Raw genomic sequence first — 26,836 nt, forward strand, 5'->3', positions numbered from 1 at the left:
TCCCAGTGTTGGGCTGCGCAGAATGCTCATTGACTTTTCATTGTTCCTGCTGTCAGTATTCATTGGTATAGGAGCTCTCCTGCTGGATCCATCTCACTCTCTTTTGGACCCAGCAGGAGCTCGACCTCCACTCAACTGTTGATCATCAGTATGTCCTTGGTGTTTAAATACCCCTTCCTTCCTTTGGACTGGTGCTGGTGATATTTATCAGTTCCTTCAGGCTGAAAGCAGATGGCTTGAACTCCTCTGTAGTATTGTTCCTGAAAACTCTGCTGATCTTCTACCTGAGTCATCTGTGGATAAGCCGTTCATGCTTTTCCCCCTGTGTGTCCTCCTTGTGTCTTCTATAGTTGTTTTGTGGGGTTGAAGTGCTCATCCCTTCTGTTTAGGGCCTAGCATTAGAGATACCTAGGGTCAGGTATCCGGCTTGGTGCAGAACCTGTCTAGGGTGTTACTGTTGAGGGACCCCAGAGACCAGCAGTATGTTTGGTCAGGGGTCACCATCTTCCCTCTCCCTAGACATAGGGTTTCCCTTCACTTCCCTTTCGCCGTGCACGTGATACCTCTCTGTACCTAGCGTGACAATTTGTTACTGACATCTGGTGATAAATTCATGTCAATAGCTCTTTTAGAAATATATATATATACTTTGAAAATTGATGACATGTTGAATACTTATTTCCCGTGTTGTGTGTGCACCATATTTGCTCATGCAGTTGTATCTTTTTTTTGCCATTGGAAGATACATCAGCTCTACAGTAGTCATTAGGAGAACTGAAATCGTAGAAATGTTTTGCCATGTGCTACTTATATATCTAAGCCCCTCTCTACTTATGATCCAAACATTTTCTGACTGCCCAAACTGAACAGTTTCCTATATCGATTCATCATGAGATCCACGTTTGCCATCACAGATGATTATAGACAAGCTGGCCATGGCTGAGATACTGTTGTGTTCACAGCTCGTCTTTAGGTGGAGGAGGCTGCGGTAGCTGTGTCTGTTCTGCCGGTTGATCTAATCCATATTGTTTTTGTAATTTTTTCCGCAGTTTTGACTTTCTTTCTTTTTCTTGTTTCTCTAGTTCATCAAGTTTTGCAAATTCTTGCGCTAACTTATTCCATCTTTGCTTCTTTTCATCCTTCGCATCTCTTTCCTCGTCCTGTATTGTCTTTATTTTCTTCTCTGGCTCCTAACAGGGATGAAACACACACAAAAAAACAAACTATCAGGTGCTTACTATGTTTCCGTTTGATGGAGAGTTTGCTTGTTCTGCTGATTATACCAGTATATACTAGGACTTTAACATTATTGTAAATTACTTTGCTGCCATCTGCTGGTACGAATAATACACTGTATTATTTATATCAAGCCGGACATGTCACTTGAAGCAAGGATCACCAAGCTACGACTTGCCTACTTTGGACACATCATACAGAGAGCGCAATCAGTGGAAAAGGTCATCACGGTTGGAAGAATAGAAGAAAAGTGGCGAAGAGAAGGACCAACAAACCAATGGCTTCATACAATCAAGATAATGGCAGAGAGGACCCTGGTGGACCTATGTAGGCTGCACAAGAAAGATTCCTACAGAGCATTTATCCATCAAGTTGCCATGGCTTGAAATAAATTATTTATATAACATTTAGTCATGAGCGAGCATTACCATACGGATGCTCGGTACTCGAATTGACCAGCTCAGACACATGGAGACATGTCCGTTTTTTTGCTGGCATCACTGATGTCCCACGGACCACACTATGGTGTGATCCGTGAAACACGTACCACAAAAACACGGACATTTAAAATAATAAACATTTTCAACTCACCTTTCCAGTGACACTCTGTGCAGCCTCTGCTCTCTGCAGCTTCCTGGCCGGTTTATGAATATTCATGAAAGCAGGAACAGCCGACCCGGAAGTAGCTGCAGAGAGCGGTGGCCGAACGCTGCAGAGCTGGAAACTTCAGCACCATGGAGAGCAGGAACAGGACAGGTGAGCATATGTCCATGTGCAATCACGGATTGCACATGGACAACCCACGTGTGCCGTGAATCACGGAACATGGAGGGACATGTGTGTGTTTTACACGTCAGTGAAGAACGTCTTTGTTTTTCACTTACGTGTGAAACAGGCCTAAGGTTGGATTCATACAACCATATTTTCTCCTTCCAAGAAAAATGGTCTGATTATGCTAATCAGGCACTGATCGGAGTTCGATCAAAGGGGATCCATTTTTCTTGGAGGTGAAGAATAAAACAAAAAAAAGGTTCCTGCACCTTCTCCATTGTGTCAGCCCATGAAAATCGGACCACACTCGGGTGTCATCTGTGTACGATCCGATTTTTATCATGGACCCAAAAGTTTGAAAGCAAATCGTGCACACTGATATTTTTTTCCTTGGACCACTCTGGCCAAAGAAAAAATTGCACATGTGCACTGCCTCATTGAATAACATTTGTCAGCGTGTGATCTGTTGTTTTGTCAGATCACACTAGGACAGAAAACACAGCTGTCTGCAAGAGCCCTAATACTAAAGGTGGTGTCACACACAGCGACAACGACGTCGCTGCTACGTCACCATTTTCTGTGACGTAGCAGCGACGTCCCGTCGCTGTTGCTGTGTGTGACATCCAGCAACGAGCTGGCCCCTGCTGTGAGGTCGCCGCTCGTTGCTGAATGTTCAGCTTCATTTTTTGGTCGTCGCTCTCCCGCTGTGAAGCACACATCACTGTGTGTGACAGCGAGAGAGCGACGAAATGAAGCGAGCAGGGAGCAGGAGCCGGCGTCTGGCAGCTGTGGTAAGCTGTAACCAAGGTAAACATCGGGTAACCAAGGTGGTTACCCGATATTTACCTTCGTTACCAGCCTCCGCCGCTCTCACGCTGCCAGCGCCGGCTCCTGCTCTCTGCACATGTAGCTGCAGTACACATCGTGTAATTAACCCGATGTGTACTGTAGCTAGGAGAGCAAGGAGCCAGCGCTCAGTGTGCGCGGCTCCCTGCTCTCTGCACATGTAGCTGCAGGACACATCATGTAATTAACCCGATGTGTACTGTAGCTAGGAGAGCAGGGGGCCAGCGCTCAGTGTGCGCGGCTCCCTGCTCTCTGCACATGTAGCTGCAGGACACATCGTGTAATTAACCCGATGTGTACTGTAGCTAGGAGAGTAGGGAGCCAGCACTCAGTGTGCGCGGCTCCCTGCTCTCTGCACATGTTGCAGCACTGTCGTTATGATCGCTGCTTCGGCTGCTGTTTGACAGCTAAGCTGCGATCATAACAGCGACTTACAAGGTCGCTGCTACGTCACCATTTTGGTGACGTAACAGCGACGTCGCTGTCGTTTAGTGTGACCCCAGCTTAAGGAAAGCCTAAGATCTTATCTAATGAGGGGACCCAAGGGTTCCTACACTCTACAAGGTCTCTTATTCTGTGTGTCTCCACACGTGCTGCAGATCGGTGGGGGTTTCACGTAAGTTTATAACTCTATGGTATATTGTTCCTCTAGTATTCCTTCTAGAAATTGTTAATTAAAAAGACAATTGGCAGTTGCTATTCCTTTTGTGTCACAACTGAGTATGGAATAATCAGTGCTGATTGGATAGAATCAGACTATGTAGAGAGACAGCCCCAACTGGCAACACCCAGTTGTCAATTTATTCCCAAATTTGAAGAAGGAAAATAATAGAATAGAACAATGTACAAATTTAAGAAAAGATGATTCAGAATTACTATTACATGAGAAATACAATCTTTACTAAGTCAGACAGGATAGCTGACTGCTGCTCTTAATTCCTTGGTGACGGCCATTGTGTACAGAGGATGTGTGCACTTGCTGGGGTGCTGAGTCCACTCCATACACTGTAGGTGATAGCTGTGTTAAACAGTCAACACCTAAGTGTAACCTCTTAGATTTTGCTGTGATCCATGTCAGCAACATAAGAGCAGTTGGATATGGTATGGGACATCCCTGCAATGTTCCATCCTTTTTTTCAATGTGAACATGGGGTGCCGATAGTGTTGAATGCACCCCAGTCACCACCACTTTTACTGAAAACATATGCAAAAATATCGAAACAATGAAAAAAATAACATTTCACCTACTATACTAAAAGATTTTATATCACTAAGATGTAACTGTCTCATTGGTGAAGGCTGACTGCTTGGCGTGCCACCGATCTATAGAGCAAACGAGCCGCAGCACTAGGTGCAGCACATGGACTCTTTGGTGGCCACCATACCTTTACTCTGGAGCTTTAATGATCCTTGAGTTCGGACCAACATAGATTATATAGTGATGGCACTTACCATATGGCATTCTGGTAGAATGTGATTTAACATTCTATTGGTCATATACTGTATATTGTGCTGTTTCATTACACCCTTTGGTTTCTTACCCTGGTTTCACCCCAAGTTTGATTTTCAATTTCCTCAGCTAATTCTTCATTATTAGTAATAAGAAAGTTATCAAAAATTGTGCCAGATTTCACCTAAAAAAAAAAAGAATAATACAAAAAAATAATTCCAAAACCACAGGCATTTTCTGTAATACTTTGTCATGATGTGGATCCTCCCTGGTGCAGCTGCCATGGTCCTTGGCCTTCACATGAATGAAGTGACAGCACACCAGCGGTGTAATCAGGTGGAGCGATGCTTTGCAGTGGATGCATCACATATGGATACACCGGCAGCCGGAATTACTTAGCATCTTAGTGTTTAAACTTTATACATTAGTGCTGGCTCTCACCTATGACGTCACCTCCTGTTCTGTGGGCAAATTATGACATCATTGCTCCAATGCAACCCCCACCCACCCCTGCTACAAAAGGACCACTTATGGTCAGTGGGAAACCCAGCAATATCACCTATCCCTTGTAGAGGTGATAAACTTCGCTCTCGGGCCAAACCATTTAATATTAGTGCAACCCCCTGCTCTATTGCCTCACTTCCAACGCTCTTGCACCCCTCCAATCTATCCTAAACTCTGTGGTCCAATTAATTCACCTGTCCCCTCGCTATTCTCCGGTATCTTTCCTCTCTGCCAATCCCTTCACTGGCTTCCCATTGCCCAAAGACTTCAGTTCAAAACACTAACTATGACCTACAAAGCCATCCACAACTTGTCTCCTCTCTACATCTGTGACCTAGTCTCCCGGTACCTACCTGCTTGCAACCTCAGTTCCTCACAAGATCTCATTCTCTACTCCCCTCTCATCTCCTCTTCCCACAATCGCGTACAAGATTTCTCCCACGCCTCCCCCATACTCAGGAACGCTCTACCTCAGCATATCAGACTCTCACCTACCGTGGAAACCTTCAGAAGAAACCTGAAGGACCACCTCTTCCGACAAGCCTACAACCTACAATAACCCTCAGTCCAGTACACCACTGCGCAACCTGCTCTGTCCTCACCTATTGTACCATCACCTATTCCCTGTAGACTGTGAGCCCTCGCGGGCAGGGTCCTCCCTCCTCCTGTAGACTGTGAGCCCTCGCGGGCAGGGTCATCTCTCCTCCTGTAGACTGTGAGCCCTCGCGGGCAGTGTCCTCTCTCCTCCTGTAGGCTGTGAGCCCTCGCGGGCAGAGTCATCTCTCCTCCTGTAGACTGTGAGCCCTCGCGGGCAGGGTCCTCTCTCCTCGTGTAGACTGTGGGCCCTCGCGGGCAGGCTCCTCTCTCCTCCTGTAGATTGTGAGCCCTCGCGGGCAGGCTCCTCTCTCCTCCTGTAGACTGTGAGCCCTCGCGGGCAGGGTCCTCTCTCCTCCTGTAGACTGTGAGCCCTCGCGGGCAGGGTCCTCTCTCCTCCTGTAGACTGTGAGCCCTCGCGGGCAGGCTCCTCTCTCCTCCTGTAGATTGTGAGCCCTCGCGGGCAGGCTCCTCTCTCCTCCTGTAGACTGTGAGCCCTCGCGGGCAGGCTCCTCTCTCCTCCTGTAGATTGTGAGCCCTCGCGGGCAGGCTCCTCTCTCCTCCTGTAGACTGTGAGCCCTCGCGGGCAGTGTCCTCTCTCTTCCTGTAGACTGTGAGCCCTCGCGGGCAGTGTCCTCTCTCCTCTTGTACCTGTCTGTTTTTGTAATGTTCATGGTTGTTGTACTTGTTTTTATGTATACCTTTTTCACTTGTAAAGCGCCATGGAATTAATGGCGCTATAATAATTTATAATAAATAACAATAATAATTTGCCAAAAATTATGGGCAGATCAAATGGATTATCAGTGATTACAATGCAGCCATATAATGATGAGCTATGTGTAGTGTAGATCACCCACCTGCCAGAGATCCAGTCCAATAACCCCGAGCTCATCATATCTATATAAAGTGTCATCTGGCACATAATCCGGATTATTAATTTCCGGACGGACCCACTCTCCTTGATAGTTTGGATTTTCTATTATTTTTGGTTGCCAAATTCCCTGTTAAAAGAAATAGGTGATAATTTTAGATTTGCAGATATCTATGTTTCGTAACTAAAATTTAAATATTAAGGAACTTTTGATATACATTGAAAAGAATATATTAATACCACTGAAAAAAAAAGTCAGCTGTAGTAAGAAGGGCCTAATTTATCACTGGGGCCTAATTTATAATCAAAGCCATTTTCTGCTGTATAGTACATTTATTGGGCCGCGCATGGTCCTGCACGTTCTGCTAATATCCATTCAGTTTTTAGAAGAGTGGTTTGAGCAGCGGATAAAAGTCCTAAATTATTGTGTGTATACTATATTTTGTAACTTTTCGCACCAGAAAAGGTAGGTGTAATGAAAGCTTCCCCCCCTTCTGCAAAACTTTCAAGATCTCTGCATTCAGTCAATAAAACACCATAGCCCCAATTCAGTCTTGATGAAAAATGTACCGGAGTAAAGCGGGCTTTACACACAGCGATATCGCTAGCGATGTTGCTGGTGAAAGCACCCGCCCCCGTCGGTTGTGCGTCACGGGCAAATCGCTGCCCGTGTCGCACAACATCGCTTACACCCGTCACACGGACTTACCTGCCTAGCGATGTCGCTGTGACCGGCGAACCGCCTCCTTTCTAAGGGGGCGGTTCGTTCGGCGCTACAGCGGCGTCACTAAGCGGCTGCTCAATAGAAGCGGAGGGGCAGAGATGAGCGGGCCGAACATCCCGCCCACCTCCTTCCTTTGTCATTGTGGGCGGCCGCAGGTACGATGTTGTTCCTCATTCCTGCGGTGTCACACATAGCGATGTGTGCTGCCGCAGGAACGACGAACAACCTGCGTCCTGCAACAGCAACAATAATCGGGATAGGAACGACTGGTCAATGATTAGGTGAGTAATTTTGATCGTTAAGGGTCGTTCCTGCGTTTCACACGCAACGACGTCACTAACGAGGCCGGATGTGCGTCACGAATTCCGTGACCCCCAACGACATCTCGTTAGCGATGTCGTTGCGTGTAAAGCCCGCTTAAGAGGTGCCAAATTCATGAAATTACATACACCTCTTAATGAATTTGGCGCAATTTTCAGCTGTCGTGCACCACCAAAAGTAATAGACAGGACCAGAGGACATTTCTGCTGCAAATTATTTCAATTTTGTCCATAAATTATGATGAAGTAGTCACAGATAAGCTCTGCACACTAAAAAAAAAGAAAAGAAAAAAAGAGTTGCAATATTTGTACAACTACAAGTTGCATAAAAAGTTGCAAAACTTCAAACAGTTTTATGACAGAATTCTAGTGGAAACTTTGAAGAATGGGCCTCTTTATATTATATGTTTATACTCGAAGGCTGTAAACTTGTACAAAGTCTGATCTTTGGAAGAAACAAGACAGAATTGTATCTAGTCTAGACAATCCTCTGTAAACTAATCAGTACTGATGAGTGGGCACTACCATGCTCAGGTGCTCAGTACTGGTAACTAGTGATGAGCGGGCACTAACATGCTCGGGTCCTCAGTACTGGTGACTAGTGATGAGTGGGCACTACCATGCTCAGGTGCTCAGTACTGGTAACTAGTGATGAGCGGGCTCTACCATGCTCAGGTGCTCAGTACTGGTAACTAGTGATGAGTGGGCACTACCATGCTCGGGTGCTCAGTACTGGTAACTAGTGATGAGCGGGCACTACCAGGCTCAGGTGCTCAGTACTCGTAACTAGTGATGAGCGGGCACTACCATGCTCAGGTGCTCAGTACTGGTAACTAGTGATGAGCGGGCACTACCATGCTCAGGTGCTCAGTACTGGTAACTAGTGATGCGCTCATCACTAGTTACGAGTACTGAGCACCCGAGCATGGTAGTGCCCGCTCATCAATAGTTACAAGTACTGAGCACCCGAGCATGATAGTGCTCACTCATCACTAGTTACAAGTACCAAGCACCCGAGCATGGTAGTGCTCGCTCATCACTAGTTACCAGTACTGAGCACCTGAGCATGGTAGTGCCCGCTCATCACTATTTACGAGTACAGAGCACCCGAGCATGGTAGTGCCCGCTCATCACTAGTTACCAGTACTGAGTACCTGAGCATGGTAGTGCCCGCTCATCACTAGTTACCAGTACTAAGCACCTGAGCATGGTAGTGCCCGCTCATCACTAGTTACCAGTACTGAGTACCTGAGCATGGTAGTGCCCGCTCATCACTAGTTACCAGTACTGAGTACCTGAGCATGGTAGTGCCCGCTCATCACTAGTTACCAGTACTAAGCACCCGAGCATGGTAGTGCCCGCTCATCACTATTTACGAGTACAGAGCACCCGAGCATGGTAGTGCCCGCTCATCACTGTTAATCAGCTGAAACACTTTACCTGCTCAGATACAGTCTGGAAAGAGATTTTCTGATGTATATAGCTCACAGAGGATTGCCAACACTAACATATTTTAGTAAATTATCATATTTATCATCCGAATCGGAGTTGAATTTATGACATTCACACCTTGTATTTTGGATTTGGGATCATCGGAGGTTCCCACTCTCCATCCATGCTGGAGTCCCAGTCACGAGGCCTCTTAGACTCTGGGTCTTGAATCAACTCCGTCTCGTCCCAGTCCTACAAAATATGCACAGGAACTTTTGCTTTGTTTGTTTTATTTTTGTTCTTCTGGATGTCATACAAATGTAGAGCGATAAATCAATGAACTACAAAGGAATTTTTGCATTGTTTTTTTAAACTTGCAATGTCCACATTTATACAACATGGCACGGTCAGATTTTTGCATTAAAGGTATCTTTTTCTTTAGACAATTACAATCTGTATTCAAAAACTACATTAGTAATCTTGCAATTTTCACATTGGCAACTGGATCTATACTGGAGTTATTTCACACTCTAACTCCTTGTCCTTTCAGGAAGAGTTTACAGCAGTTTCCTTATCATCAGAGGCAGGATTACAGTGACAGGTAACACCTCTACACACAGCTGATAACACACCAATCACAATAAATGATATCACAGCTGGTCCTGGTCCACCTTCCTTCACAGTGACCTTTGCACACGCTCATTAGATGCTTCAATACAAAAGATAGGGTTGGAGTCTGCTGATTTTTGCTAATGTACATGTGAATTTCCTGAAACAGGAAGAATGGGTCTAATAATGTATCCAATGGCTTGTGTGAAAATTGCAAAAAAATTTTTTAGTTTTCATTTTTAATAAAAAAAACATTACCAATTTTAAACAATGCATTTAACACAAAAAATGGTTTAAACAATAGGACATTTTCTGTTGACACATTCCTTTTTGAAGAGGTTGTCTAAGCTGTGGACAGATGGTGGTGCTGTTTTTGGAAGAAATGGGTCCCATTTTTCTAATCTTGCACATTTTTTAACTTTATAGCACTGAAATTAGTTACTTACTTCTGGCCTTAGCTCATTAGGGTCTTCAATTTTAACTCTGTCGTCCCAGTCATCTGGCTTTGTGGCATTTTCATCTTTGATTATAGGCGGTAGTAAGAAGTCCCAGTCATCCTCCAATGTACCATTTACTACCACCTCATTATCAATCTTCACTGCGTATGAGTTGTTCGGACGGATAATCAGAGTATACAAGTGCGTGAGCTCATCGTGCTGGTAAGACATTAAAACAAATGATCACAAACATGCTTTAAGATTTTCTATTGTTCCTATAAGAATAGTATCTAGCTATTCAAAACTGCAAAACTGCCCCTCCACGACTCTGCATAGGAGATGAACACTTAGGATAATTGGTCAAAGACATTAAATAGCCATTGGCTGCATGAGCACTAGTGATTCTAGCCATATTTCCCTATTATACGCATGCACACACTAAGTGTGCATGTACTCTGAATGGGAAAGGAGAATAAGCGGCTTTCAGACACATATAGCAGCAGTTTATCTTCATTAGCACAAAATGATGGGGCAGTTGACATCCAATTTCCTAATGCTCCTCTCCCCCGGCATCTGCCGTCAGGGGAGATAAGGCGGACCACCATCACTTTAGATCAAGGATGTGAAACTCAAATACAAAGAGGACCAAAGTTAAAAACTTTCACAAAGTCATGAGCCAACCTAGTTGCGGGCCCCACATAGTCCTCCATATAGAATAATGGGCCCCACATAGCTCTCCATACAGAATAATGGGCCCCACATAGCTCTCCATACAGAATAATGTGCCCCACATAGCTCTCCATACAGAATAATGGGCCCCACATAGCCCTCCATACAGAATAATGGGCCCCACATAGCTCTCCATACAGAATAATGGCCCCACATAGCCCTCCATACAGAATAATGGCCCCACATAGCCCTCCATACAGAATAATGGCCCCACATAGCCCTCCATACAGAATAATGGGCCCCACATAGCCCTCCATACAGAATAATGGGCCCCACATAGCTCTCCATACAGAATAATGTGCCCCACATAGCTCTCCATACAGAATAATGGGCCCCACATAGCCCTCCATACAGAATAATGTGCCCCACATAGTCCTCCATACAGAATAATGGGCCCCACATAGCTCTCCATACAGAATAATGTGCCCCACATAGCTCTCCATACAGAATAATGGGCCCCACATAGCCCTCCATACAGAATAATGTGCCCCACATAGTCCTCCATACAGAATAATGGGCCCCACATAGCCCTCCATACAGAATAATGTGCTCCACATAGCCCTCCATACAGAATAATGTGCTCCGCATAGCCCTCCATACAAAATAATGGACCCCACATAGTCCTCCATACAGAATAATGGGCCCCACATAGTCCTCCATACAGAATAATGGGCCCCACAAAGCCCTCCATACAGAATAATGAGCTCCACATAGCCCTCCATACAGAATAATGGCCCCACATAGCCCTCCATACAGAATAATGGGCCCCACATAGCCCTCCATACAGAATAATGGGCCCCACATAGCCCTCCATACAGAATAATGGGCCCCACATAGCCCTCCATACAGAATAATGGGCCCCACATAGCCCTCCATACAGAATAATGGCCCCACATAGTCCTCCATACAGAATAATGGGCACATATAATCCTCCATACAGAAAAATAAGCCCCACATAGTCCTCCATACAGAATAATGGGCCCCACATAGTCCTCCATACAGAATAATTGCCCCACATAGCCCTCCATACAGAATAATGGGCCCCACATAGCCCTCCATACAGAATAATGGGCCCCACATAGCCCTCCATACAGAATAATGGGCCCCACATAGTCCTCCATACAGAATAATGGACCCCACATAGCCCTCCATACAGAATAATGGACCCCACATAGCCCTCCATACAGAATAATGGGCCCCAGATAGCCCTCCATACAGAATAATGGCCCCACATAGCCCTCCATACAGAATAATGGGCACATATAATCCTCCATACAGAAAAATAAGCCCCACATAGTCCTCCATACAGAATAATGGACCCCACATAGTCCTCCATACAGAATAATGGGCCCCACATAGTCCTCCATACAGAATAATGGGCCCCACAAAGCCCTCCATACAGAATAATGAGCTCCACATAGCCCTCCATACAGAATAATGGCCCCACATAGCCCTCCATACAGAATAATGGGCCCACATAGCCCTCCATACAGAATAATGTCCCCACATAGCCCTCCATACAGAATAATGGCCCCACATAGCCCTCCATACAGAATAATGGGCCTCACATAGTCCTCCATACAGAATAATGGGCCCCACATAGTCCTCCATACAGAATAATGGCCCCACATAGCCCTCCATACAGAATAATGTCCCCACATAGCCCTCCATACAGAATAATGTGCCCCACATAGCCCTCCATACAGAATAATAGCCCCACATAGCCCTCCATACAGAATAATGGGCCTCACATAGCCCGCCATACAGAATAATGGGCCCCACATAGTCCTCCATACAGAATAATGGCCCCACATAGCCCTCCATACAGAATAATGGGCCCCACATAGTCCTCCATACAGAATAATGGGCCCCACATAGCCCTCCATACAGAATAATGGGCCCCACATAGCCCTCCATACAGAATAATGGGCCCCACATAGCCCTCCATACAGAATAATGTGCCCCACATAACCCTCCATACAGAATAATGGGCCCCACATAGCCCTCCATACAGAATAATGGGCCCCACATAGCCCTCCATACAGAATAATGGCCCCACATAGTCCTCCATACAGAATAATGGGCACATATAATCCTCCATACAGAAAAATAAGCCCCACATAGTCCTCCATACAGAATAATGGGCCCACATAGTCCTCCATACAGAATAATGGGCCCCACATAGCCCTCCATACAGAATAATGGACCCCACATAGCCCTCCATACAGAATAATGGGCCCCAGATAGCCCTCCATACAGAATAATGGCCCCACATAGCCCTCCGTACAGAATAATGGGCCCCACATAGCCCTCCATACAGAATAATGGCCCCACATAGCCCTCCATACAGAATAATGGGCCCCACATAGCCCTCCATACAGAATAATGGGCCCCACATAGCCCTCCATACAGAATAATGGGCCCCACATAGCCCTCCATACAGAATAATGGGCCCCACATAGCCCTCCATACAGAATAATGGCCCCACATAGTCCTCCATACAGAATAATGGGCACATATAATCCTCCATACAGAAAAATAAGCCCCACATAGTCCTCCATACAGAATAATGGGCCCCACATAGTCCTCCATACAGAATAATTGCCCCACATAGCCCTCCATACAGAATAATGGGCCCCACATAGCCCTCCATACAGAATAATGGGCACATATAATCCTCCATACAGAAAAATAAGCCCCACATAGTCCTCCATACAGAATAATGGACCCCACATAGTCCTCCATACAGAATAATGGGCCCCACATAGTCCTCCATACAGAATAATGGGCCCCACAAAGCCCTCCATACAGAATAATGAGCTCCACATAGCCCTCCATACAGAATAATGGCCCCACATAGCCCTCCATACAGAATAATGGGCCCACATAGCCCTCCATACAGAATAATGTCCCCACATAGCCCTCCATACAGAATAATGGCCCCACATAGCCCTCCATACAGAATAATGGGCCTCACATAGTCCTCCATACAGAATAATGGGCCCCACATAGTCCTCCATACAGAATAATGGCCCCACATAGCCCTCCATACAGAATAATGTCCCCACATAGCCCTCCATACAGAATAATGTGCCCCACATAGCCCTCCATACAGAATAATAGCCCCACATAGCCCTCCATACAGAATAATGGGCCTCACATAGCCCGCCATACAGAATAATGGGCCCCACATAGTCCTCCATACAGAATAATGGCCCCACATAGCCCTCCATACAGAATAATGGGCCCCACATAGTCCTCCATACAGAATAATGGGCCCCACATAGCCCTCCATACAGAATAATGGGCCCCACATAGCCCTCCATACAGAATAATGGGCCCCACATAGCCCTCCATACAGAATAATGTGCCCCACATAACCCTCCATACAGAATAATGGGCCCCACATAGCCCTCCATACAGAATAATGGGCCCCACATAGCCCTCCATACAGAATAATGGCCCCACATAGTCCTCCATACAGAATAATGGGCACATATAATCCTCCATACAGAAAAATAAGCCCCACATAGTCCTCCATACAGAATAATGGGCCCACATAGTCCTCCATACAGAATAATGGGCCCCACATAGCCCTCCATACAGAATAATGGACCCCACATAGCCCTCCATACAGAATAATGGGCCCCAGATAGCCCTCCATACAGAATAATGGCCCCACATAGCCCTCCGTACAGAATAATGGGCCCCACATAGCCCTCCATACAGAATAATGGCCCCACATAGTCCTCCATACAGAATAATGGGCCCCACATAGTCCTCCGTACAGAATAATGGGCCCCACATAGCCCTCCATACAGAATAATGGCCCCACATAGTCCTCCATACAGAATAATGGGCACATATAATCCTCCATACAGAAAAATAAGCCCCACATAGTCCTCCATACAGAATAATGAGCCCCACATAGTCCTCCATACAGAATAATGGGCCCCACATAGTCCTCCGTACAGAATAATGGGCTCCACAAAGCCCTCCATACAGAATAATGAGCTCCATATAGCCCTCCATACAGAATAATGGCCCCACATAGCCCTCCATACAGAATAATGGGCCCCACATAGCCCTCCATACAGAATAATGGGCCCCACATAGTCCTCCATACAGAATAATTGCCCCACATAGTCCTCCATACAGAATAATGGGACCCACATAGTCCTCCATACAGAATAATGTGCCCCACATAGTCCGCCATACAGAATAATGGGCCCCACATAGTCCTCCATACAGAATAATGGCCCCACATAGTCCTCCATACAGAATAATGGGACCCACATAGTCCTCCATACAGAATAATGTGCCCCACATAGTTCTCCATACAGAATAATGTGCCCCACATAGTCCTCCATACAGAATAATGGGCCCCACATAGTCCTCCATACAGAATAATGGGCCCCACATAGTCCTCCATACAGAATAATGGGCCCCACATAGCCCTCCATACAGAATAATGTGCTCCACATAGTCCTCCATACAGAATAATGGCCCTGCATAGCCCTCCATACAGAATAATGGGCCTCACATAGCCCTCCATACAGAATAATGTGCCCCACATAGCCCTCCATACAGAATAATGGCCCCACAAAGTCCTCCATACAGAATAATGGCCCCACAAAGTCCTCCATACAGAATAATGGGCCCCACATAGCCCTCCATACAGAATAATGGGCCCCACATAGTCCTCCATACAGAATAATTGCCCCACATAGTCCTCCATACAGAATAATGGGACCCACATAGTCCTCCATACAGAATAATGTGCCCCACATAGTCCTCCATACAGAATAATGGGCCCCACATAGCCCTCCATACAGAATAATGGGCCCCACATAGTCCTCCATACAGAATAATGTGCCCCACATAGCCCTCCATACAGAATAATGGGACCCACATAGTCCTCCATACAGAATAATGTGCCCCACATAGTCCTCCATACAGAATAATGGGCCCCACATAGTCCTCCATACAGAATAATGGGCCCCACATAGTCCTCCATACAGAATAATGGGCCCCACATAGTCCTCCATACAGAATAATGGGCCCCACATAGTCCTCCATACAGAATAATGGGCCCCACATAGTCCTCCATACAGAATAATGGGCCCCATATAGCCCTCCATACAGAATAATGGGCCCCACATAGTCCTCCATACAGAATAATGGGCACCACATAGCCCTCCATACAGAATAATGTGCTCCACATAGTCCTCCATACAGAATAATGGCCCTGCATAGCCCTCCATACAGAATAATGGGCCTCACATAGCCCTCCATACAGAATAATGTGCCCCACATAGCCCTCCATACAGAATAATGGCCCCACAAAGTCCTCCATACAGAATAATGGCCCCACAAAGTCCTCCATACAGAATAATGGGCCCCACATAGCCCTCCATACAGAATAATGGGCCCCACATAGTCCTCCATACAGAATAATTGCCCCACATAGTCCTCCATACAGAATAATGGGACCCACATAGTCCTCCATACAGAATAATGTGCCCCACATAGTCCTCCATACAGAATAATGGGCCCCACATAGCCCTCCATACAGAATAATGGGCCCCACATAGTCCTCCATACAGAATAATGTGCCCCACATAGCCCTCCATACAGAATAATGGGAGCCACATAGTCCTCCATACAGAATAATGGCCCCACATAGTCCTCCATACAGAATAATGGGCCCCACATAGCCTTCCATACAGAATAATGTGCCCCACATAGCCCTCCATACAGAATAATGGCCCCACATAGTCCTCCATACAGAATAATGGGCCCCACATAGCCCTCCATACAGAATAATGGGCCCCACATAGTCCTCCATACAGAATAATGGGCTCCACATAGCCCTCCATACAGAATAATGGGCCCCACATAGTCCTCCATACAGAATAATTGCCCCACATAGTCCTCCATACAGAATAATGGGACCCACATAGTCCTCCATACAGAATAATGTGCCCCACATAGTCCTCCATACAGAATAATGGCCCCACATAGTCCTCCATACAGAATAATGGGACCCACATAGTCCTCCATACAGAATAATGTGCCCCACATAGTCCTCCATACAGAATAATGTGCCCCACATAGTCCTCCATACGGAATAATGGGCCCCACATAGCCCTCCATACAGTATAATGTGCCCCACATAGTCCTCCATACAGAATAATGGGCCCCAGATAGCCCTCCATACAGAATAATGGACCCACATAGCCCTCCATACAGAATAATGGGCACATATAATCCTCCATACAGAAAAATAAGCCCCACATAGTCCTCCATACAGAATAATGGACCCCACATAGTCCTCCATACAGAATAATGGGCCCCACATAGTCCTCCATACAGAATAATGGGCCCCACAAAGCCCTCCATACAGAATAATGAGCTCCACATAGCCCTCCATACAGAATAATGGCCCCACATAGCCCTCCATACAGAATAATGGGCCCACATAGCCCTCCATACAGAATAATGTCCCCCCATAGCCCTCCATACAGAATAATGGCCCCACATAGCCCTCCATACAGAATAATGGGCCTCACATAGTCCTCCATACAGAATAATGGGCCCCACATAGTCCTCCATACAGAATAATGGCCCCACATAGCCCTCCATACAGAATAATGTCCCCACATAGCCCTCCATACAGAATAATGTGCCCCACATAGCCCTCCATACAGAATAATAGCCCCACATAGCCCTCCATACAGAATAATGGGCCTCACATAGCCCGCCATACAGAATAATGGGCCCCACATAGTCCTCCATACAGAATAATGGCCCCACATAGCCCTCCATACAGAATAATGGGCCCCACATAGTCCTCCATACAGAATAATGGGCCCCACATAGCCCTCCATACAGAATAATGGGCCCCACATAGCCCTCCATACAGAATAATGGGCCCCACATAGCCCTCCATACAGAATAATGTGCCCCACATAACCCTCCATACAGAATAATGGGCCCCACATAGCCCTCCATACAGAATAATGGGCCCCACATAGCCCTCCATACAGAATAATGGCCCCACATAGTCCTCCATACAGAATAATGGGCACATATAATCCTCCATACAGAAAAATAAGCCCCACATAGTCCTCCATACAGAATAATGGGCCCACATAGTCCTCCATACAGAATAATGGGCCCCACATAGCCCTCCATACAGAATAATGGACCCCACATAGCCCTCCATACAGAATAATGGGCCCCAGATAGCCCTCCATACAGAATAATGGCCCCACATAGCCCTCCGTACAGAATAATGGGCCCCACATAGCCCTCCATACAGAATAATGGCCCCACATAGTCCTCCATACAGAATAATGGGCCCCACATAGTCCTCCGTACAGAATAATGGGCCCCACATAGCCCTCCATACAGAATAATGGCCCCACATAGTCCTCCATACAGAATAATGGGCACATATAATCCTCCATACAGAAAAATAAGCCCCACATAGTCCTCCATACAGAATAATGAGCCCCACATAGTCCTCCATACAGAATAATGGGCCCCACATAGTCCTCCGTACAGAATAATGGGCTCCACAAAGCCCTCCATACAGAATAATGAGCTCCATATAGCCCTCCATACAGAATAATGGCCCCACATAGCCCTCCATACAGAATAATGGGCCCCACATAGCCCTCCATACAGAATAATGGGCCCCACATAGTCCTCCATACAGAATAATTGCCCCACATAGTCCTCCATACAGAATAATGGGACCCACATAGTCCTCCATACAGAATAATGTGCCCCACATAGTCCGCCATACAGAATAATGGGCCCCACATAGTCCTCCATACAGAATAATGGCCCCACATAGTCCTCCATACAGAATAATGGGACCCACATAGTCCTCCATACAGAATAATGTGCCCCACATAGTCCTCCATACAGAATAATGTGCCCCACATAGTCCTCCATACAGAATAATGGGCCCCACATAGTCCTCCATACAGAATAATGGGCCCCACATAGTCCTCCATACAGAATAATGGGCCCCACATAGCCCTCCATACAGAATAATGTGCTCCACATAGTCCTCCATACAGAATAATGGCCCTGCATAGCCCTCCATACAGAATAATGAGCCCCACATAGCCCTCCATACAGAATAATGTCCCCACATAGCCCTCCATACAGAATAATGTGCCCCACATAGTGCTCTATACAGAATAATGTGCTCCACATAGTCCTCCATACAGAATAATGGCCCTGCATAGCCCTCCATACAGAATAATGAGCCCCACATAGCCCTCCATACAGAATAATGTCCCCACATAGCCCTCCATACAGAATAATGTGCCCCACATAGTGCTCTATACAGAATAATGGGCCCCACATAGTGCTCTATACAGAATAATGGGCCCCACATAGCCCTCCATACAGAATAATGTACCCACATAGCCCTCTATACAGAATAATGGGCCCCACATAGCCCTCCATACAGAATAATGTACCCCACATAGTCCTCCATACAGAATAATGGTCCCCACATAGTCCTCCATACAGAATAATGAGCCCCACATAGCCCTCCATACAGAATAATGTGCCTCACATAACCCTCCATACAGAATAATGTGCCCCACATAGCCCTCCATACAGAATAATGGCCCCACAAAGTCCTCCATACAGAATAATGGCCCCACAAAGTCCTCCATACAGAATAATGGGCCCCACATAGCCCTCCATACAGAATAATGGGCCCCACATAGTCCTCCATACAGAATAATTGCCCCACATAGTCCTCCATACAGAATAATGGGACCCACATAGTCCTCCATACAGAATAATGTGCCCCACATAGTCCTCCATACAGAATAATGGGCCCCACATAGCCCTCCATACAGAATAATGGGCCCCACATAGTCCTCCATACAGAATAATGTGCCCCACATAGCCTTCCATACAGAATAATGTGCCCCACATAGCCCTCCATACAGAATAATGGCCCCACATAGTCCTCCATACAGAATAATGTGCCCCACATAGCCCTCCATACAGAATAATGGCCCCACATAGTCCTCCATACAGAATAATGGGCCCCACATAGCCCTCCATACAGAATAATGGCCCCACATAACCCTCCATACAGAATAATGGGCCCCACATAGTCCTCCATACAGAATAATGGGCTCCACATAGCCCTCCATACAGAATAATGGGCCCCACATAGTCCTCCATACAGAATAATTGCCCCACATAGTCCTCCATACAGAATAATGGGACCCACATAGTCCTCCATACAGAATAATGTGCCCCACATAGTCCTCCATACAGAATAATGGCCCCACATAGTCCTCCATACAGAATAATGGGACCCACATAGTCCTCCATACAGAATAATGTGCCCCACATAGTCCTCCATACAGAATAATGTGCCCCACATAGTCCTCCATACAGAATAATGGGCCCCACATAGCCCTCCATACAGTATAATGTGCCTCACATAGTCCTCCATACAGAATAATGGGCCCCACATAGCCCTCCATACAGTATAATGGGCCTCACATAGCCCTCCATACAGAATAATGGGCCCCACATAGCCCTCCATACAGTATAATGGGCCTCACATAGTCCTCCATACAGAATAATGGGCCCCACATAGTCCTCCATACAGAATAATGGGCCCCACATAGTCCTCCATACAGAATAATGGGCCCCACATAGCCCTCCATACAGTATAATGTGCCTCACATAGTCCTCCATACAGAATAATGGGCCCCACATAGCCCTCCATACAGTATAATGGGCCCCACATAGCCCTCCATACAGAATAATGTGCCTCACATAGCCCTCCATACAGAATAATGTGCTCCACATAGTCCTCCATACAGAATAATGGCCCTGCATAGCCCTCCATACAGAATAATGGGACCCACATAGTCCTCCATACAGAATAATGTGCTCCACATAGTCCTCCATACAGAATAATGGCCCTGCATAGCCCTCCATACAGAATAATGAGCCCCACATAGCTCTCCATACAGGATAATGTGCCCCACAAAGTCCTCCATACAGAATAATGGGCCCCACATAGTCCTCCATACAGAATAATGGCCCCACAAAGTCCTCCATACAGAATAATGGACCCCACATAGTCCTCCATACAGAATAATGGGCCCCACATAGTCCTCCATACAGAATAATGGGCCCCACATAGTCCTCCATACAGAATAATGGGCCTCACATAGTCCTCCATACAGAATAATGGCCCCACATAGTCCTCCATACAGAATAATTGGCACATAAAGTCTTCCATACAGAATAATGTGCCCCACATAGCCCTCCATACAGAATAATGGCCCCACAAAGTCCTCCATACAGAATAATGGCCCCACAAAGTCCTCCATACAGAATAATGGCCCCACATAGCCCTCCATACAGAATAATGGGCCCCACATAGTCCTCCATACAGAATAATGTGCCCCACATAGCCTTCCATACAGAATAATGTGCCCCACATAGCCCTCCATACAGAATAATGGCCCCACATAGTCCTCCATACAGAATAATGGGCCCCACATAGCCCTCCATACAGAATAATGGGCCCCACATAGTCCTCCATACAGAATAATCGGCTCCACATAGCCCTCCATACAGAATAATGGGCCCCACATAGTCCTCCATACAGAATAATTGCCCCACATAGTCCTCCATACAGAATAATGGGACCCACATAGTCCTCCATACAGAATAATGTGCCCCACATAGTCCTCCATACAGAATAATGGCCCCACATAGTCCTCCATACAGAATAATGGGACCCACATAGTCCTCCATACAGAATAATGTGCCCCACATAGTCCTCCATACAGAATAATGTGCCCCACATAGTCCTCCATACAGAATAATGTGCCCCACATAGTCCTCCATACAGAATAATGGGCCCCACATAGCCCTCCATACAGTATAATGTGCCTCACATAGTCCTCCATACAGAATAATGGGCCCCACATAGCCCTCCATACAGTATAATGGGCCTCACATAGCCCTCCATACAGAATAATGGGCCCCACATAGCCCTCCATACAGTATAATGGGCCTCACATAGTCCTCCATACAGAATAATGGGCCCCACATAGTCCTCCATACAGAATAATGGGCCCCACATAGTCCTCCATACAGAATAATGGGCCCCACATAGCCCTCCATACAGTATAATGTGCCTCACATAGTGCTCCATACAGAATAATGGGCCCCACATAGCCCTCCATACAGTATAATGGGCCCCACATAGCCCTCCATACAGTATAATGGGCCCCACATAGCCCTCCATACAGAATAATGGGCCCCACATAGCCCTCCATACAGTATAATGGGCCCCACATAGCCCTCCATACAGAATAATGTGCCTCACATAGCCCTCCATACAGAATAATGTGCTCCACATAGTCCTCCATACAGAATAATGGGCCTCACATAGCCCTCCATACAGAATAATGGGCCTCACATAGCCCTCCATACAGGATAATGTGCCCCACAAAGTCCTCCATACAGAATAATGGGCCCCACATAGTCCTCCATACAGAATAATGGCCCCACAAAGTCCTCCATACAGAATAATGGACCCCACATAGTCCTCCATACAGAATAATGGGCCTCACATAGTCCTCCATACAGAATAATGGGCCTCACATAGTCCTCCATATAGAATAATGGCCCCACAAAGTCCTCCATACAGAATAATTGGCACATAAAGTCTTCCATACAGAATAATGGGCCCCACATAGCCCTCCATACAGAATAATGGCCCCACATAGTCCTCCATACAGAATAATGGGCTCCACATAGCCCTCCATACAGAATAATGGGCCCCACATAGCCCTCCATACAGAATAATGGCCCCACATAGTCCTCCATACAGAATAATGGGCTCCACATAGCCCTCCATACAGAATAATGGCCCCACATAGTCCTCCATACAGAATAATGGGCTCCACATAGCCCTCCATACAGAATAATGGCCCCACATAGTCCTCCATACAGAATAATGGGCCCCACATAGCCCTCCATACAGAATAATGGCCCCACAAAGTCCTCCATACAGAATAATGGCCCCACAAAGTCCTCCATACAGAATAATTGGCACATAAAGTCTTCCATACAGAATAATGTGCTCCACATAGTCCTCCATACGGAATAATGGGGCCCGCATAATCCTCCATACAGAATAATTGTCACCTGGAATCGCGGGCCAAATAAAATCAGCCCACTGGCCAGAGTTTGTTGTATGTGCATTAGATGGTTGTCCGGCTTTCCCCAAATCATTGAGTTCAGCTGATTGTAGACTGTGAGCCCTCGCGGGCAGGGTCCTCTCTCCTCCTGTAGACTGTGAGCCCTCGCGGGCAGGGTCCTCTCTCTTCCTGTAGACTGTGAGCCCTCGCGGGCAGGGTCCTCCCTCCTCCTGTAGACTGTGAGCCCTCGCGGGCAGGGTCCTCTCTCCTCCTGTAGACTGTGAGCCCTCGCGGGCAGGGTCCTCTCTCCTCCTGTAGACTGTGAGCCCTCGCGGGCAGGGTCCTCTCTCCTCCTGTAGACTGTGAGCCCTCGCGGGCAGGGTCCTCTCTCCACCTGTAGACTGTGAGCCCTCGCGGGCAGGGTCCTCTCTCCCCCTGTAGACTGTGAGCCCTCGCTGGCAGGGTCCTCTCTCTTCCTGTAGACTGTGAGCCCTCGCGGGCAGGGTCCTCTCTCCACCTGTAGACTGTGAGCCCTCGCGGGCAGGGTCCTCTCTCCCCCTGTAGACTGTGAGCCCTCGCTGGCAGGGTCCTCTCTCCTCCTGTAGACTGTGAGCCCTCTCGGGCAGGGTCCTCTCCTCCTGTAGACTGTGAATCCTCGGAGATAGCAATGAAAAGTAAGTGGGACTCAGCACCAATGCAAATAGATAAAAATCTTCATGCTTTATTAGAAAAAAGTTTAAAAATATGAGGTCACAGATCTTTCCAAAACCGCCATGCGGCTTGCCTTACTTTTCATTGCTATCTTCCTGGAACACGGACCTGCCTGTCCGAGGGACTACGTGCATTCACCGCAGACTGGAGGACACTATTTGGGTGAGCTGAATACCTCTTTTTTCTTCTGTGAATCCTCGGAGCCAGGGTCTTCTCTCCTCCTGTGAATCCTCGCGGGCAGGGTCCTCTCTCCTCCTGTAGACTGTGAGCCCTCGCGGGCAGGGTCTTCTCTCCTCCTGTAGACTGTGAGCCCTCGCGGGCAGGGTCCTCTCTCTTCCTGTAGACTGTGAGCCCTCGCGGGCAGGGTCTTCTCTCCTCCTGTAGACTGTGAGCCCTCGCGGGCAGGGTCCTCTCTCCTCCTGTAGACTGTGAGCCCTCTCGGGCAGGGTCTTCTCTCCTCCTGTAGACTGTGAGTCCTCGCGGGCAGGGTCCTCTCCTCCTGTAGACTGTGAATCCTCGGGGCCAGGGTCTTCTCTCCTCCTGTGAATCCTCGCGGGCAGGGTCCTCTCTCCTCCTGTAGACTGTGAGCCTTCGCTGGCAGGGTCCTCTCTCCTCCTGTAGACTGTGAGCCCTCGCGGGCAGGGTCCTCTCTTCTCCTGTAGACTGTGAGCCCTCGCGGGCAGGGTTCTCTCTCCTCCTGTAGACTGTGAGCCCTCGCGGGCAGGGTTCTCTCTCCTCCTGTAGACTGTGAGCCCTCGCGGGCAGGGTCCTCTCTCCTCCTGTAGACTGTGAGCCTTCGCTGGCAGGGTCCTCTCTCCTCCTGTAGACTGTGAGCCCTCGCGGGCAGGGTCCTCTCTCCTCCTGTAGACTGTGAGCCCTCGCGGGCAGGGTTCTCTCTCCTCCTGTAGACTGTGAGCCCTCGCGGGCAGGGTTCTCTCTCCTCCTGTAGACTGTGAGCCCTCGCGGGCAGGGTCCTCTCTCCTCCTGTAGACTGTGAGCCTTCGCTGGCAGGGTCCTCTCTCCTCCTGTAGACTGTGAGCCCTCGCGGGCAGGGTCCTCTCTTCTCCTGTAGACTGTGAGCCCTCGCGGGCAGGGTCCTCTCTCCTCCTGTAGACTGTGAGCCCTCGCGGGTAGGCTCCTCTCTCCTCCTGTAGACTGTGAGCCCTCGCGGGCAGGGTCCTCTGTCCTCCTGTAGACTGTGAGCCCTCTTGGGCAGGGTCCCCTCCTCCTGTAGACTGTGAATCCTCAGGGCCAGGGTCTTCTCTCCTCCTGTGAATCCTCGCGGGCAGGGTCCTCTCTCCTCCTGTAGACTGTGAGCCCTCGCGGGCAGGGTCCTCTCTCCTCCTGTAGACTGTGAGCCCTCGCGGGCAGGGTTCTCTCTCCTCCTGTAGACTGTGAGCCCTCGCGGGCAGGGTCCTCTCTCCTCCTCGCGGGCAGGGTCCTCTCTCCTCCTCGCGGGCAGGGACCTCTCTCCTCCTGTAGACTGTGAGACCTCGCGGGCAGGGTCCTCTCTTCTCCTGTAGACTGTGAGCCCTCGCGGGCAGGGTCCTCTCTCCTCCTGTACCTGTCTGTGCCTTGTATTGCTCATGATTATTGTACATGTCTACTTATGCCCCTTTTCACATGTATAGTGACATGGAATAAATAATAATAATAATATACTGACCATCTCGTGTATGAGCAGCGCTGGTGATACTGCACATTACCTTAGCTGTTATATTCTTCGTTATCAAATGATATTTCTCCTTATAACTCAGTATAACATGGACTTTTTCGTGGATTGTGCCACATATATCCGGCCCTAAACAAAAAGTAGGAAAGTATTAGTATTTTTGTTTTTATATTAATACATTAGTTGTTAGAATAATTAGCAATGATTAAAAGTATTATGGTGAAAACATTATAGTACAAAATAAAGAATGACCTATTGAAAACAAAACATCAACAAAAAAGATGAATAATAAATATTTAAGGTTGTATTTGTAGAGTGGTGCGGTGCGGTAGTTGTGGATGAGGGACGGACTCCGGACGCCCCGGAACGCTACATGAAATACTTGTTCCTGGCTGGTTTTTGTGCCCTTTGGAGTGGGAACCTGTGTAGGCCGCATACTACCGCTGGTGTCGGCTGGCCAGGACCGGATGATGACTCACGCGAACAAGGAGACCAAAAGTTCACTTTAAACCACAACTCTTTACTGGACAGTTCGTTCTGTTACACCACATAGTGGGCACATATCTTCCAGCACGTTACAGTTTTGCATGGCTTATTCAAAGTCAAAGTTCTTACTAGGTTGGTTCAGATCTTACTGGTCCTGTGGATTCTAACACAACCCAGCCCAACATTACAGTACAGTTTGTGATGGTTATCTTCCCTACCTGCAGCCCCACGATCAGTCTCCTTAAGGGTCCCATCACGCACTCCTAGAGGGAAACTACTTGGGTTGTCGACTACGCTCACTTAGGATAAACCCGTTACCTTGATGGTTAAGCGGCTTGGCCAGTAGAGTTCTGTCCTCCAGGACATGCAGACGCACCTATGTTTTCGGCTCTGCCCGCAATAGGGCAGAACGAAGTGCGCCTGTGCGAGCCGGGAATGTGTCTGCGCAGGCGTGAGATTTTGTCCGCCTACATATATGGTGCCTGAGGTGTCATCCACATCAATCAACTCTGGAGGACGGCAAAAGGAGGGACAAGAGGCGCAGATAAGGACGCCTATCGGACCAGACCAGGCAATTTACATATACAGTTAGGTCCAGAAATATTTGGACAGTGACACAAGTTTTGTTATTTTAGCTGTTTACAAAAACATGTTCAGAAATACAATTCTATATATAATATGGGCTGAAAGTGCACACTCCCAGCTGCAATATGAGAGTTTTCACATCCAAATCGGAGAAAGGGTTTAGGAATCATAGCTCTGTAATGCATAGCCTCCTCTTTTTCAAGGGACCAAAAGTAATTGGACAAGGGACTCTAAGGGCTGCAATTAACTTTGAAGGCGTCTCCCTCGTTAACCTGTAATCAATGAAGTAGTTAAAAGGTCTGGGGTTGATTACAGGTGTGTGGTTTTGCATTTGGAAGCTGTTGCTGTGACCAGACAACATACGGTCTAAGGAACTCTCAATTGAGGTGAAGCAGAACATCCTGAGGCTGAAAAAAAAGAAAAAATCCATCAGAGAGATAGCAGACATGCTTGGAGTAGCAAAATCAACAGTCGGGTACATTCTGAGAAAAAAGGAATTGACTGGTGAGCTTGGGAACTCAAAAAGGCCTGGGCGTCCACGGATGACAACAGTGGTGGATGATCGCCGCATACTTTCTTTGGTGAAGAAGAACCCGTTCACAACATCAACTGAAGTCCAGAACACTCTCAGTGAAGTAG

The 26,836-nt window shown here is 47.4% G+C and overlaps 1 protein-coding gene across 1 annotated transcript in view; it reads right to left on the reverse strand.

The window, feature by feature from the left end:
• Window positions 1-861: 861 nt before the first annotated feature.
• The window catches only part of LOC142249540 (calreticulin-like), a 29,817-nt gene continuing 3,842 nt past the window's right edge, over window positions 862-26,836 (reverse strand). Inside the window, exons 4-9 of the mRNA XM_075321206.1 lie at window positions 25,161-25,255; window positions 9,806-10,015; window positions 8,889-9,002; window positions 6,262-6,405; window positions 4,395-4,487; window positions 862-1,190 (exon numbers count right to left, since the gene is read on the reverse strand). Coding sequence (XP_075177321.1) covers window positions 957-1,190; window positions 4,395-4,487; window positions 6,262-6,405; window positions 8,889-9,002; window positions 9,806-10,015; window positions 25,161-25,255 — 890 coding nt within the window. The 3' untranslated portion in view covers window positions 862-956. The remainder of the gene's footprint in view (window positions 1,191-4,394; window positions 4,488-6,261; window positions 6,406-8,888; window positions 9,003-9,805; window positions 10,016-25,160; window positions 25,256-26,836) is intronic.

Source organism: Anomaloglossus baeobatrachus, chromosome 8 (assembly GCF_048569485.1).
Source record: "Anomaloglossus baeobatrachus isolate aAnoBae1 chromosome 8, aAnoBae1.hap1, whole genome shotgun sequence".
Lineage (NCBI taxonomy): Eukaryota > Metazoa > Chordata > Amphibia > Anura > Aromobatidae > Anomaloglossus > Anomaloglossus baeobatrachus.